Source organism: Hippocampus comes, unplaced genomic scaffold, assembly GCF_001891065.2.
Source record: "Hippocampus comes isolate QL1 unplaced genomic scaffold, H_comes_QL1_v1.1 scaffold343, whole genome shotgun sequence".
Classification (NCBI taxonomy): domain Eukaryota; kingdom Metazoa; phylum Chordata; class Actinopteri; order Syngnathiformes; family Syngnathidae; genus Hippocampus; species Hippocampus comes.
Window position 1 is genome coordinate 31964 of NW_017805280.1, and position 15161 is coordinate 47124.

The 15161-nt window shown below is 42.0% G+C and overlaps 2 protein-coding genes across 5 annotated transcripts in view; one reads left to right on the top strand and one right to left on the bottom strand.

Annotated features, from left to right (window-relative positions):
* The window catches only part of csdc2b (cold shock domain containing C2, RNA binding b), an 8103-nt gene extending 2755 nt beyond the window's left edge, over nt 1-5348 (top strand). For both annotated transcript variants that reach the window (XM_019870937.1, XM_019870936.1), the window contains exons 2-4: nt 2610-2980; nt 3599-3721; nt 4267-5348. In XM_019870937.1, coding sequence (XP_019726496.1) covers nt 2799-2980; nt 3599-3721; nt 4267-4429 — 468 coding nt within the window. In that variant the 5' untranslated portion in view covers nt 2610-2798 and the 3' untranslated portion in view covers nt 4430-5348. The remainder of the gene's footprint in view (nt 1-2609; nt 2981-3598; nt 3722-4266) is intronic.
* Nucleotides 5349-5449: 101 nt separating this feature from the next.
* pmm1 (phosphomannomutase 1) lies at nt 5450-12859 on the bottom strand. Of its 3 annotated transcripts, none has more exons than XM_019870934.1 (9): nt 12688-12859; nt 12443-12574; nt 11675-11792; nt 11117-11193; nt 10844-10935; nt 10652-10751; nt 10316-10391; nt 8450-8565; nt 5450-6458 (listed from the first exon to the last, which is right to left on the bottom strand). In XM_019870934.1, the coding sequence occupies exons 2-9, from the start codon at nt 12521-12523 to the stop codon at nt 6348-6350; spliced, it is 771 nt and encodes a 256-aa protein (XP_019726493.1). In that variant the 5' UTR covers nt 12524-12574; nt 12688-12859; the 3' UTR covers nt 5450-6347. The 3 variants fall into 3 exon arrangements, with proteins under 3 accessions (XP_019726493.1, XP_019726494.1, XP_019726492.1); XM_019870935.1 differs by having other exon boundaries at nt 12443-12576; nt 12747-12853; XM_019870933.1 differs by having other exon boundaries at nt 12443-12859.
* Between the last annotated feature and the right edge of the window lie 2302 nt (nt 12860-15161).

A 15161-nucleotide genomic window follows, 5' to 3' on the forward strand; every position in this document is an offset into this window, starting at 1 on the left:
CAGTTTCATTGTGTCACCGTTTGCTCCTCCTGTTTTGTATTATTGCCGCTACTTCCAAATAAATAAAAATAATGTGATTTCTATAGCATAGTCATCTGGGAATTGGGGACGGGGTTGCTGACGTCACTCCTCGGTGGCCTCCTGCAGCTGTTCTGACGTCACCCGCGAGCATCACATACAGGAGTGGGCGTGAGACGCACACAGAGCAGAGTGGCTTTACAGCAGTGCAATGAATCATCCCTCTTAAATCAATTATGAAGAAATCATGTAAAATGTTGCTTTGTTTAAAGACTAAACTAGACTCCATAAATTCTGCTTGGAAGCTTTTTTTTTTTTTTTTTTTTGACGCACACAGAGCAGAGTGGCTTTACAGCAGTGCAATGAATCATCCCTCTTAAATCAATTATGAAGAAATCATGTAAAATGTTGCTTTGTTTAAAGACTAAACTAGACTCCATAAATTCTGCTTGGAAGCTTTTTTTTTTTTTTTTTTTTATAATTTTTTTTTTTTTTTTTTTTGCTGCGCTCCCTCCTCGCAGACGAGCCAATTCTTAATCCCAATTCATCTAATTGTACCTCAGAGTGCTAATAAATATTGTTATGAATTATTCAGGCGCAGAGTGGGCTGATGACACAGTGAGCGGAATTCAAAACACTTGAAACTGGAAATGGGGGAGAAGAAGAAGAAAAAAAAAAGGGCACTAAATTCCCTTGGGATTTTAAAACAACAGGAAGTGCAGAGGGGCAGTGCATCTGCCTTGCGTATGTGAGGGTGCATTCACACCGACACAATTCGGTCCGCTCGAATAACAGCAGAAACATGAACATTCTTTATTTGTGAGCAAAAAGTAGAATTTGTATTAAACTTGTATTAAAAAAAGTGTTTCGTGGCTACAACTTCATTCTATCATGTGGCTACAATGAACGATTCACCCCTCCCCCCATGTGATCTCTGGGGTTCCATGAATTTATGATGCGATGTTCCCTGCATAAAAATGTCGTCGCTGCACCTGCTGCTTGTTTAAATGACACATTTTCATCGCGACTCTGTCTGTTTTCAAATGTTCTCCGTGTTCGGCACAGCTGGAGCCTTTACAAGCGGCTTCATGGCAGCGGGTCCTCCGGGAGCGCCTGGAGATTAGGTTGCGCGGAGGCAGCTCCCGGCTCAGATGCCGGCACCGCTGAGCCCTGCTAATGGCCGCCGCTCATGGCCGGGGCCTCATTAGGGCGAGAGTGACACCGCCGAGCGCCGGCGCGGCAGGCATGATTACCTTCAAAGTTCACCCAAGCTTTGGCTCGCCGTAATTTGCCGGGATCGCGCCCTACGCAAATGGACAAAAGAAGGGGAGGGCAACCAAAACAAACTCTTTAATTAGCCCTGGTGATTATTTCAAACCACAATGATCCATGGAATGACAAAACAGATGAATTCCCCTGAATATGGGGGTTCAGGTTATAGTCACAGCCCCACTGTGTTCAGTGTGTACTTCTGCGATGTGGAAGTGTCCGAGCCAGGACTTGTCTCTATTTCTGCTGTCAATGGATGATTAGGGATCGAAGAATCTGAGGGTGCCACTTAAATTTACCCTAAAATGACTTTCTTTTCGAAGAATCTGAAGGTGCCACTTAAATTTACCCTAAAGTGAGTTTCTTTTCAAAAGTTATTTCCAATTGCAACCATCAGTGTTTTGGGTTTTTTTTTTGTCCAACCATATTGCCCTCAAAATTTTTTTTTCCACACAGTCAAAATAGTCTGAATCTCAAATTGGAGAGGTTAAGGTGGTGAGGTTGTACCATGAGAAAGCTAGTCCTTAAAAATGTGGCAGTCGAATTTGAATTCGTCCTGGTATGACCTTCCATTTAAAAGGTATTTCCATACGTAACGATCAATCAAATATGGAAACGGTCTAAATCCTGGCTCGGATGCTTCCCGACATCGTAAAAGGACCCGATTGGTGCTATTAGAAAGTTCACCTGTTAAAATGTGGGTTCAATCTGTTCAAGACACCAACATTGTCTTTGTTTAAAAAAAAAAATAGTCTCTTAAAAACTGTACGCTGTCCTCACTGTTTGTCAGAAACTAGACTCCATAAATTCTGCTTGGAAGCTTTTTTTTTTTTTTTTTTTAATATACTTGTGTTTATTGTTGTTGTTGCATCACAATATCAACATGCTGCAATAAATTATACTTAGGAAACCACTCACTGTTGTTGAATGCCATGCCTTTGGTACGTACCCCAATTAATGCACCTATTAATATCACTGCTATCACTTTGCAGGTCTAAAACCCATCAATTCTGTAAAAAATGAAGCAGCTGGAGCAGTTCAGAATCAATATTCATCTAATAACATGCCGAAAATAAAAATTAATACCTCATACTTACCAGGGATGATGATTGTTAAATATATTAATGTGTGCAAAAGCTCTATTATAATAATTTACCGTCAATTCAACCGTAACTACTATCTGGCCTGCAATCAAAGTTTGACACCGCTCCTCTCCAGTATTTGACAGAAACAAGCTCCTCTCAGCTCTCCTCTGCACCGTCGCGTCTACATGTCTAAAGCAGTGTGACAGCACTCTCATCCTGCCTCCATCTCCCTCACAGCACGTCCTCCTGATCGACTTGAAGTGACAGTGCTGACCTGGATAACTTGCTGAGGCCTTGTCCCACACTGAAGGAGGCCTCACTGAAGACAGCTGTGTTTAGCGGCACGCTCGCAGACTGCAGCTTGAATCGCAGCAGCAGCAGCGGCAGCAGCAACATCATCCCCGTTCTCCTCCAACCAAACTCAGCATGACGGACCCCAGCCTCACGTCACCTTCGGCGACCCCGCTCCGATCCCCCGACGCCCCTCTCACCGTGTCTTTCCCCTTCCTGAGGGAGGGCAGTCGCGTTTGGGAGGACAGGGGGGAGCAGGCGCTCCCAAGGGAACTCCCCAGCCCGCTGCCGACCAAACGGACTCGCACATACTCGGCGTAAGTCACTCCTGTGAAAAAGTACTTTCTGTTTATACAGTGCAAAAAAAAAAAAAAAAGGTGAATACAATAGAAAACAGTGGGTCCTCTTTGATAAATGTTGATTATTTATTGTATTAATTGATGTTTGCAGATCGTCAAAGATGTGTTTTGCTCATCTAATTTTGCTTACGCCAAACACTCCCACTGATAATTAAGTTAAGATTACGTTTCATTGTTTTTATCGACCCATACTGCTGATTGTGAAAGCCCCGGTCAGATTAGATTGACTTGACTTGAGTCCGCTTCTTACAACTGACTGCTGTATTCCATGACATATTTGAAATGGGTTAGTAAGCATCATAAAAGATGTCTATTAGCAAATAAGTAACAACAAGTCCCTGAACTGACGCGTTTCACACAACTTGCTGGGTGTTGAATATTGTTTTTGAGTCATCTCCCCATCCGTTGTGTTTGCGACACAATGAAGAAGTTCTGGCTAACTGACATCCACGAGTTTCTTTTTCATTTCTGCATTTCAGTTACTTTTGTTTTCGGCTTTTGAATCAGTAACCTTCCCTGGTAACTTTTGATATCTCCCCCCCCTCCCCCCCATCCTCTCTGTTTGTGTGCACGCAGCACGGTCCGGGCTCACTCGGGTCCGGTGTTCAAGGGCTTTTGTAAGAACTTCTCAAGGTCACAGGGACACGGGTTTATCCGGCCCAGCCATGGCGGCGAAGACATCTTTGTTCACATCTCAGAGTGAGTGGCAGTCGACATGTGCTGACACTCTCTGAAGGCATGGAAAGAAAGCTGTCTGAGGTTTTTTTTTTTTCCATATCCTTGATATCTAGTCCACACTTCGTTCTCACTAGCAGGATAATTCAGCACACGAGTAGCAATGCTACAAGTACGCAATTCTATCTTTCTCATAAACTATTATGCTGCACGACTAGGACAAACTCGCGTCAACTGCGTCATGCACTAATTACGACGACTTGGACGAGTAACATCATCTAAATTGATCCAGTCCAAGAGCCACACAGATTTATCCACAGCACCGCTCCTTCACTTAGGTTACCTTTTAACTTGAATCAGTTATCGTGGTTGTAGTTGAACACCTTAAGAGGCATTTCAAACACCGGCCTTAGCTCTGCTCGGGTCAAATAAGAAAACAACTCACATATTCGAAATTTATTATTTGCCTATTAAATCTGATACCCTACCGGTCAATGTATCGTTGTCTCAATGTCCGAGTGTATTTGGTGACACCGTGGCGGGCTCAGTACATTTGTCCTCTGTTTCAGCATCGATGGGGAATATGTTCCCGTTGAGGGCGATGAGGTCACATACAAAGTGTGCAGAGTCCCCCCCAAGAACCTGAAGCTGCAGGCGGTGGAGGTGAAGATAATTCATCTCAACCCAGGCACGAAACACGAGACCTGGTCCGGGCAGATCATCAGCTCTTAGGTTTGATTTCAAGGGACCGTAGATGGAGGGACTGAAAACGTACATGATGCGCATCCTGTGTTTCCTTTTTACGTGACGGTTTCACCCACCCATTAGCGACTGCTCCTCCACTTTAACTCGGATGCTATCAAACATTTTACTGGCGTTGGATGCGCGAGACCTGCAAACGAAGGTAGAGGACAAAAGGTGCCAAACCCGATTCCTCACCTTTTCCAAATCCACTTCCTTTCCTGACACATAAGGTAGAAAATATCCCCCCTAAATCTTGTTCCTGGTACTTAAGGTAAACGGCGAATTCATGGAACGGGGGGTGGGGGGGATGAATCAATGTGAATGTTTGTTTTGCTTGAGAAAGAAATAGTTGAGCGTTTTTGAACAAGACAAAGTAGGTTGCTTTAAATGGATGGTTGAGTCCAGGAGTCTTTCTGGAGGGCTGAAGCAGACCCTCAACGCGGAACATGTAGATCACATATTTTGTTGTCTCGTGTTTATTCGTTTTTGATTATTTAACTGTTGATCTTTAATCGTGGGAACACCAAACTCTCCCAATATGTGAACCTCTAATACAAGAGTGATCTGGTTGCGCTCGTTTTGCTGTTGTGTTTCGAACAATACAGTGTATGGCGCTGTGAACTGATTAAAATACTGTGTGTGTGTGTGTTTTGTGGATGCTTAGTTTGTATGATAGTCGACTACATGACTTTATAGTTGGTCATTGTCACAGAACTGTTGTTTGTCCTGTAGAATTTCAGGTTGTGAGCGGTTATGTTCAGTTTTCGACCTCTTAGCATTTCTGTCTGTGTCACTGCCTGAAATGTCAATTTCAGGTTTGGATTATTATTCGTCACCTCAAAGTTTTGTTTCCTTTGGTGGTGGCTTTTCCTGAGCCTTGGAATTAGATGAAACCATTTCATGATTACAAGTTTGTGTGTCTGTTTTTTTGTTTTGTTTTTAATTGGGGCACAGGGCTGCGGGGGACTCGAGAGGCGTACGCATGTATAGGCCTCTTCATGTCACACATTGAGGGAAGGCAAGGCACCTTTATTTGTCGAACACATTTCATACGCAAGGCAACTCAATGTGCTTCACACGTGCAAAAACACCTCCAAGCGTTGACAAACACAACAGTTGTTGACATTCAGAAGCAAAGTGAAATGATGTCAAAACAATTAATTTGTTACATATGTCATCAAATAATAAATATAACCAGCTTAATGAATCTTAGAGTGCAGGCTACAGTTCACACACGCTCCTTATCACTTTCAAGGTGAAAATGCTGACAGTTTAGCACGGGCATGAGGCAGACGCACTCAATCCCATTTCATGATTGGTCATTCATAAACGACACAAACAACTTTTTGACACCACGGTCAATAAAAAATAAGAAACTACACAAAATGACTGACTTAACAGCATGCAGTAGCTTTTAAAAAGGGTTAAAATAAACACATTCGTTAAGTTTGCACTGTGACTTAATCACAGAAGCTGAATTTACTGTAGAATCAAAGGTTAAAAATTCAAATTCAGTTAATATCAACAACATAAAAGCAGACAAATCAATGAATATGTAGCTCAAAGGAATGTTTTGCACAGCGAGGGAGAAAAGACAAATTGTCTTTTACACCCTGTATAGGGTTATCTTTAGATATTTTTAACACTTAAGAAGAAAATGTTTATCTTGTGTATCATTATCATAATCTTCCACCCAGTCATCTTCTATACAGAATACGGAACCCTTTATCTGTTATATCTTGTGAGTCATGGATCTTTTGTCTGATTTTTCAATTTTTTCCCCATACACCGATCATATATATGGAGAACAAGTCCAACCTGTTCTGATCTGCTGGTTGATTTTCAGCAAGTCTAACAAATACTCAGCATAGTCCTTTGAGCTCGTAAAATAATATCATGATTCACATTATGGATCACCAAAGAAAAGTTGCCGACACTGCCTGGCAGTGTCTTGCGGAGAGTAGACAGTGACGCCGATCGTACGCGGGTCGTTAAAGATTTCGTAATCGTTTCCCCCCTAAGGAAAAGAGACACAAATGACAAGGAGGTAAGATTAGTGCGGCCTGATGCAGTTTCTGTTTTGTTGAGAATCAGCCACTCTTGATCTGATCTCTGACTTTTACTCTCTCCGATGAATGCAGTATGACTTCAGCTCCACAGAAGGCATAGGCACTCAGTGGATAGTTTGTAAATGCTCGGATTAAATACAGGAACACAACCCATTGTTATTAAGTTTGTCTAAAGCAGGCATGCCCAGCTCCGGGCCTGGAGGGCTGCCGTCCTGCCTGTTTTCCAGCTCTCCAGGCTGCAACACAGCAGATTCAGATGATCAGCTCATCAGCCAGCTTTGAAGCAGCATTAGAACCATCCTGATGGTTTGAATCAGGTGTGTTGCTTCTGGGAGAGTCTTCACGGAGACTTCAGAGTTGTCTACCGCTGACGAAGCTTCTGTGAGAGAAGCGAAACGTCCTTTTTTGTTTTTTGTTTTTTTTAACCACAGGTACAGATGACGACTGACGGAACTCTTTCTACGATTGAACTTTCCTGTACGACTGAGAGCCTCCACAAGCATTCTGGGAGAGCTGAAGAGCTGAAAAACAAGCAGGACAGCGGCCCTTCAGGACCAAGTTTGGACAACCCCTGGACCCTAATGTGTCAAGACTTAACGTGAGTGTGTCTTGGCCAAACACGAACTGGATCACAATGGAAGACGTGTGTCGTGGTAGACAGACATCAGGAAAAGAATGATTGGAATACGAGGAAACCAAAGTGGTTGTTAAAATGAAAACAAAAGTCAGTTGTTCAAGATCAAATGATGTAAACACAACATTAAGTACACCTGCGCAGTCTAATGTGATCCAGTGGGATACCAAATTCCGCCAAATCCTTTACTTTGTATCGCGCGAGACCACCCTCCCATTATTGATGAGCCTGTATTCTGGCTCCCCCTAGTGGGAGAAGATTGAATTACGCTCATTTTTGTTCATGCGGAATTTCCACTACACAATGAAACATATACATGGCGTTATATTTTGCTGCTAATGGGTATTTCATAGCTTATTCAGCTGCTAAACACGTTTTTGTTTTTTTAATAAAGGCCCGCAATCAGGACTGGTCCGGAAATACTCGATAAAATTAACATTTCCCTGATGGCCACCACGCCCGTTCGCAGGAGTAGTTTGTCAGTCCGGTTTTTCCTTGTCAATGCACACAGGTTGAATCGAAGCAACTGGACTTGTTGCGTGTAGAAACGTTTTATATTTAATCCAAAATGCTTCTTTAGTTTTAAATTGGAGGTGTGGAGTCAACAAAACGGTGTTGTTGTTGTACAGCGTGATTAGTGAAGCGACTGCCAAACAAGCAAATCGGTCTCGAACCACAGAAATATCTGGCCATAATAAATCATCTGGCCATAACAAAGTCATGCCATCCCTCTCCCAAAAGATTGCCTCGTTGTACAGTAAGAGCGATCTTAACGAGCTGTTGCCATAAGAGAAACGAATGACTGATTGGCATGCAGTACAAATACAGGATTCGCCAACCACACAGACGACAACAACAACACGAATACTTCTAAGAGACACACCCTCCCGGGCATACATAGGGACGCCACACCTAAAATTTAAGAGTGAAGAAGCCTTAAAGGATGAAAGGTGAAATGAGTTCAACAAACAACAGATTCAACATTTGCCGATCATGCGCTTTGTATTTTAGACTGCAGAAGAATGACGAATTTTGTGGCTTTAGTTTGCAGCGGTGTAAACCGCATCCTACTGAGAGCTGGTTCTCACATATTGACCCTCTGAAGCAGTAAAATTTACCCCCAAATTACACAAAATATTAACAAGAAACGAATGTAACAGTAAAGACATTCAACAAATTCCTCTATGATGTGAATTTTAGACAGCTCTTGTATCGGATCTTCGGCTAATGAGTGTACGCCCGCGTGGTCTGTGTGTAAGGTGAAAACACAGGGCGTGAAGATAGAAATTCAACAAATAAACATACATCTGACGTCTCGTTGCCAAAGAAGTAGATGTCGTGCAGGCCTTCGCTCTCCAGCAGATCCAGACATAACCTCTTGTCCCAGCCTTCAGGAAACACGTCAAAGCTGATAAGGCCGCCTAAGAGCAGGAGGCAACATCAATCCTGTATTCTCACAAGCCCGCATAATCACCAGTCTTTTTTTTTAGTAAATTCTATTTTATTGGCAGCTTTCTTAACGCCTATGGGCACACAAAACAGTGAGCAAAATTTTTCCAAAGTAACAAGACAACTGAACGAATTCACATAAATCCTGTTTTTTGTTTTTTTACGAGGACAAACGTGCCAAAACAACACCATTAACACCCCGTCACACTGTCAAATGCACTCTTGACGCCACTCTGCCTTTGCTGTGTTCAGCTTTGTGGAACAAATGTCCCTTTACCGTCAACGCAACAACTGTGACTGATGGAGGCTCTTAACTTTTTCGATCAGTGGACAGACCTGTTTTGTTCTCACAGTTCAGTGAGCTTGTAGGCAGATGAGCAAACACTGCCCCACCAAGTCAACGTGTCGTCCAAACGCAACCACAGCGTTTTAGAACCAGTTCGGTGATGATTGCGGGAATATATATTTCGAAGAAAAAAAAAAAGAGTCCTAATTAAAACAGTTTTTGATTAGATAACTTTATAATTACACTCGCGAGGGTAAAAGGAAAAGCCTGCGTTGACCTTTAAAATGAGGCGACACAAATCCTCCCTTCGAACAGAAATACTTTCCCCCCTTGCCGCGTCTCTCAGCCAAGTGACAAAAGGCACCAGCTGGGCAACCGGCCAATCAGAAAGCTGCTTTCCGCACACACCTCACACGTCCTCGTCACCTCAAACTTAGGCTGCCTATTGTTAGTCCGTCCACCAGCGCGTCACGTCAAAGAAGTTTCTTGAGGAAACTTTCTAAAATGGAAGAAAAAGGAGTTTGTGCAATTAAGCGTCCGCAAGCTAAACAACACAGCTGAGTCAGTGCGGTTGTAAACGCCGCAATAGTAAACATGTGGTTCACTTTGTCCCTTTTTGACAAGCCCAATTAGAATTCAGCAATTATTTTGTAATTTGTCGTTCTAATCATAAAGAGTAATTGATGAATCACTGAACTGGTTTGTTCATGAACGACCCAACAGCTGTTGAGTTGCGGTGGCACAAAATGGTGGAACGGATGAACGAGAGTGATGGTAGCAAGGAGTAAAATGATGGTCATAAAATGGAGGAGCAGTTTGTTGTTTTACAATAAGATGAGAAATGTCGAGCATTATTGACTCCCCCCCCCCCTTTGATTGTCAGAATATTATATTAGCACTGCTGATGAAAATGGATGTAAAAGACACACAAGGCATGTAGGCACGTGTGTATGTTATTAGCAGCCCATTTAAGTGACACTAAAGTTTGCGCACATCCTGCTCCAAGGCAGGGCTACTATTTCTGGCAGTTAGCGCTGATTCTTTTTGCCTCCAGCCATTAATGCTGAGGAAAGTGAAGATGAGTTCTGACTGTAGCTCGGGGGAATCACAACGTTAGGCACACTTGCGCAATTTAACAAGATCCTATATGTGTTCTACATTTTTTAAACTCTCTTTACAAGGATAGTCAAGCTCTTTTGTTGTTATTGTTGTTGTTCAACTGCGCTGCATCCTATTTTTAAGATCACCAGAACAGTCCCGTTGTGTTTGATTCAGTACCCGAAGAATAAAATTATCTGGTTGAATGAGAATAGACTTGCACACGGGTACCATCAGACTAATATGAACATTTTTGAAACTACTCGAATCATAAATCATTGTTCGAATAACTCAGATCACGTTCTCGCGATAATGAACATTTCCAGCGACGGTCTCACCTCTGGTGAACCGCAGTCCCTTTCCAGCAAATTCCGTCATCAGGGCAGCAACAAATTTCTCCCTGATCTTTTCTCTCTGTGAAGAAAAACCTTGTTGCGGCATAACCGAATTGATGTAGCTCGGACTACTGCAATCATTTTATCTCCTGAAAACACGTCATGTCCGTTACAGTCGCTTAATATGATTTGTGTCAATTTTAGCAAGAAACGGAAGGGTGAAACTTCTGTCCGCTTGAGCGATCCATTAACTGTCTTGGAAAAAAAAGCACAGGGCTGATTCGAGTGCCTCAAATGGCAGCTTGATATTCGAATCACATTCCAATAACAGCATTTCACCTTATCAATTTCAGAGAATTCGATTCGTTCCTCGTCGCTGCAGCTCCGACCGATGGGGGAAATGTTGAGCATTCCATTCCTGAACTCAATGAACGTTCCTCTGTAAATCGAGAGACATTCTTAGCGAAAGGATGTTTTTTTTTTTCAAAACCTTCCACAGAAACGTGAAATGGTGCAGAAATTGCGTGAGACCTTTTCTTTGGAAGCTTGATGAGCCCCATATAGTTCAGACAGAAGTTGATGAGGTCTTGCAAGAGCTCCTCCCCAATATGATTTTGGATTGCCTGTGAAGATGAAAAATACGACAATCTCACTACTTCAGTACCGATATCTGTTTTCAAATAAAACGGAAAAACCAAAGTAAAAAGTCAGAAAAACAAATAATTAAAATACGGATACGGTATCTGTAATGACAATAACAAAGTATTTGAACAGAGTCACTTCCCACCGCTGTCATTTACGTACATGTTTTGACTGGAGCTTGCCATCTTTATATTGCACTGTGCCATTCTCAGCAAATACATAGTCAAACTTGCGGATGACTGCAAGAGAGGAAACATGGTGAAATGCGGACGGACGTGCTCATGCGTGTGTACTTAGCCCGAGATTGTAAAAAGGAAATATCGAAGAAGAGTGTGGCTTGGAGGTAGATCAGCTGACTCAATTGTTCTGATTGCTTGAGCAAGTTTGGGACTCACAAGAACAAATATTGACATGGCGTCGGGAGTAAAAAGGTAACAGACACTGATAAGTGTTCTGGTCATGTATTTTTGCCACTAACAAACCAAGAGTAAGTCCGGTGTCAAAAACTAGAGTGTTAGTTATTACAAAGATGTGCTATAACAGGGAAAGTTTTACCATCGCAGTCGTTGATATTATGGTTGAGTCCGTCTATATGTCACAAACTGTGCCCAAAGTTTGAAGTCATGGCTGGCTGTCTATAGCGTACACCGAAAGATACAGTATATCCATCCCGGTTCCTTATTTGTAGTATCAAGCGAAAGACAGACAGACTCAACTCACCGTCATCTCCTTCCCCGAGCTGTTCCGCGATCTTGGAATAGTCGGATCCTCCGACGATGCCAATCTTGACTTTCCTTCTCAACGCTTGGAAGAACTCATCCAGCTCAGGGTCAATTTTCTGCAAATTAAAAGAGAAGACCCATTGCTCAGTGCAAAGACAAAAAGCAGTAACTTATCCAAACTGGACTGAATGGACACACGGCGTATCATTAAAATAGACTCTATTGACAGAAGAAACACATATATGAAAGATGTTTGCTCGGGCGGCAGTCAGTCAGTGACTGGTTAATGAGTGGAATTAAGAAGTGTTTCCCAATATTTGTTCTCAGTGACATGTAATGTACAATTAAATGCTCTTCCACTTGGTCAGAAAGTACAGCTAACTTGCATAACCACTTGTTGTCATTCGTACGAACGAATCATCTTTTTGTCTTCAACAAGCCCACATTTGACACTGAAAAAAAAAGAAAAGGCACAGAGCGTGCCGCTATGCTGCAGTAAACACTACTCACAACACGTAATGAGATAAAACCCTAATCGAATGTGTAATTGCTACATTGCAAGAAAGAAAACTTAGATACAGAGCTAGAATGATGTGCCTTTAGGAGACTTGATGCATCTGGACGATTGCCATCTTTACAGTGCGAAAATATAATCGTCGATATGCCATGTGCTTGCAGAGATGTCCCCTACTCGAAATTCACAACTATACAGCAGCAGCACACCGAAATCTCGTCGTGACCAGTAATCAATCCATAAGCAGCTCACCTCTCTTGGTGCCGTCAGAGTCCCATCCACGTCAAACAGGCACAGGACGTTTCTGTCAGCAGAGATGTCGACCTGCTCCATTTACTTCCTTTTTTTCCCACCTCGTTTAATTCCAGCTGTTGTACGTCCACTTTAGTTCGAGAACACGTGCACAACAAACATCAATAGGAGGAATAAGAAAAGGATCTGCAGTCATTAAAATGAATGCATCAATCAATCAATATATCAATGCACGACCTCTACTCCTCTGTTTTAAAAATATTTTTTTTTGTTCATGACGATGAAGACGGCCGCATATTCTCTTCTTTCTTCCACGTCCACGGTGCTTTAAATCTTCATACTAACATCACGCCTTGCAAAACATCCTGTGAAACGGGTTTCTTTCAATGTGAAGCTCGGCGGACAGCGAAGTCAATCGTAAAACCAAGAGGGGCAGTGGATGACGTCAACAACTGGGCGGGGTTTAGGAGTCATTCATTTTCTTGTCAACTACACTGACCTTCAGTCGCATAACCTGAACAGACTATCTATCTATCTATCTATCTATCTATCTATCTATCTATCTATCTATCTATCTATCTATCTATCTATTCGTCTATTTGTCTGTCTGTCTGTCTGTGTCTATCACGTGTGTGTGTGTGTGTGTTTTCTTTTCACAGACGATCACAACATACTAGTAATACTTATTTTAAATGAAAACCAGGTTATGATAAATGAGATAATATCATGGGAGAAATAAATCGACTGGATGTGAGGCACTAAGTTCCCATACTGCCCCAGTGTGTATACACTTTTTTTGTGGATTTTAGGCCTTTTTCAAATTTCCATTTAGGGTTGTTTTTCTTGCAATTCTTGAAAATTCGAATAAAAATAGGAGGATGGAAACCCATCAATTGATATAAAAATGGAAAAAGAGAGAAATTCAGTTCTGATCTGAGAAATACTCAAAAGTAACCGAGAAAAACCGAAAACTGTAGCCCGTTAGATTTGAACTGAGGTTTTTTCACTCGTTTTATTTTCTTTTTTTTTTGAGAGGCACATTTTCCACTAGAGGGCAGCATTGCAGAGAGAAGGCGTATCCTAAAACGGCCTGTTTACTTAAATGGAAAACTGTCTTACACACCAAAATAAGGTTGCCAAAATAAGAAAAGCAGCTCTCCATGCGATGTCATGCAGTTTGACTTAACCACAATAGTAATGGTGTTCAATGAGTAACTGTCTCACAGAAAACTGAGCTATTATCTTGGTAAACAGTTTTTTTTTAGAAGCGCTCTTGAACTGGAACTCATTAGATTGTGCAAGTATTTGCTAAACATGAATCACTTCTGTGTTTTATCAGCAATCAATCACGTGTGGTTGAAAATAAGAGATAGTGTCACAATACTAATAAGTCTGACCTCTTTTTGGTGCAAAATTAGACATGCGCACGTGACATGTCCTCACACATATTGAGCACTGACTTCATAATGTATATCCACGTAATTGTCTGAGCTTAACATCCCAAAATAATTTCTTATTGGCGGATGAACAATTTGATTTCATACAGGTCAGTCAGTAACTTATTTACGTAATTTACTAATGGGCTGCCGATTGATACATCAAATTGTATGGTGCGGCGCCATAAAGGGACTAATCATTAGCCTCTGAATGATCATATCGCAGTCTGACCTCAATTTTGCCTCATTCCGCTTTCTTGCACGCACAGCTTAAACCTGACATGCTGAGCACTCCAACACTGTGCTACCCAATAAAAAGGTAATCGTTGGATAGTATTTACAATTGTGGCTTATGAAGAAATAACACTACGATAAGGGCAGCTTGAGATCAAATAAAACAAACTAATTAAATATGACAAGTAAATGACAGTGATAATGTCAACATTTTGACATGGTCAGTTGTGCTTTTGGATATTTTACGCCCCCAGACCCCCAAAAAAAGTATTTATATTTATAAGTGTGCACACCGTACGTCACTTTCAGCATGTCTTCATTGTATTTGGTTACCATGAAACGCAACTGCGATGACACAATAAATCGGTCTTGTTCTTTTTAATATGTCAATGTTTCCTCTTCTCGATAACATGTAGGACGCGTTGGAGTGGAAGACCTCTTCACATGACATTGCAATGGGTCTAAATGGCCGTTCGGCCCCCGCCAACCCAAATATTACGACGTCATTCGTGTTTGCTCAAGAGCTTTTACGACCAGCAAGGTGGCGGCTCAACAGGAAGCTGCGTGATGATGCTGGAAAGCAAGAAGCTTTCATTGGAAATATTGACCAGGGGACTCAATTAAAATCAAAATCACCCATAATGAAAAATCCCCAAACCTATTATAACTCTACGCCATAGACATGAAATTTAAAATCTATCGTAAGTATCATGCTTCAAATACCTGTTCCGTACTTTAACGTACACGGAGCAGCAACATATGCGAACAGAACATACTGTACGACAATACTCAAGAGGCATCTGTGTTCTCTGCTCTTTGGGAACAACAAGTATTACTCGTGGGGGACCTTCTTTGCCTCTTGTTCTTGCTGTTAGTAACGCTGCATGGCGTCCAGTAGACCTCAGTGCTGCTCGGCAGGTTGAGGCGCAACGTGGTACTACGCGCTACTCACAATTCAGACTTGCCTGCACACCAGTGAAAGCCATAAAAAAAAAAAAAAAAAAAAGTCTTTTGACCGGGGTCGGGGGTGACTGGGGTTCATAAGGAGT

What these genes read in the sequence shown, in the direction of transcription:
- pmm1 (XM_019870934.1), bottom strand. Translation starts at nt 12,523, where the DNA reads ATGGAGCAGGTCGACATCTCTGCTGACAGAAACGTCCTGTGCCTGTTT. An exon ending in CTCTGACGGCACCAAGAGAG is followed by an intron (nt 11,793 to 12,442) that starts GTGAGCTGCTTA and finishes TTTAATTTGCAG; the next exon opens with AAAATTGACCCTGAGCTGGA. An exon ending in GGGACTGCGGTTCACCAGAG is followed by an intron (nt 8,566 to 10,315) that starts GTGAGACCGTCG and finishes TCCTGCTCTTAG; the next exon opens with GCGGCCTTATCAGCTTTGAC.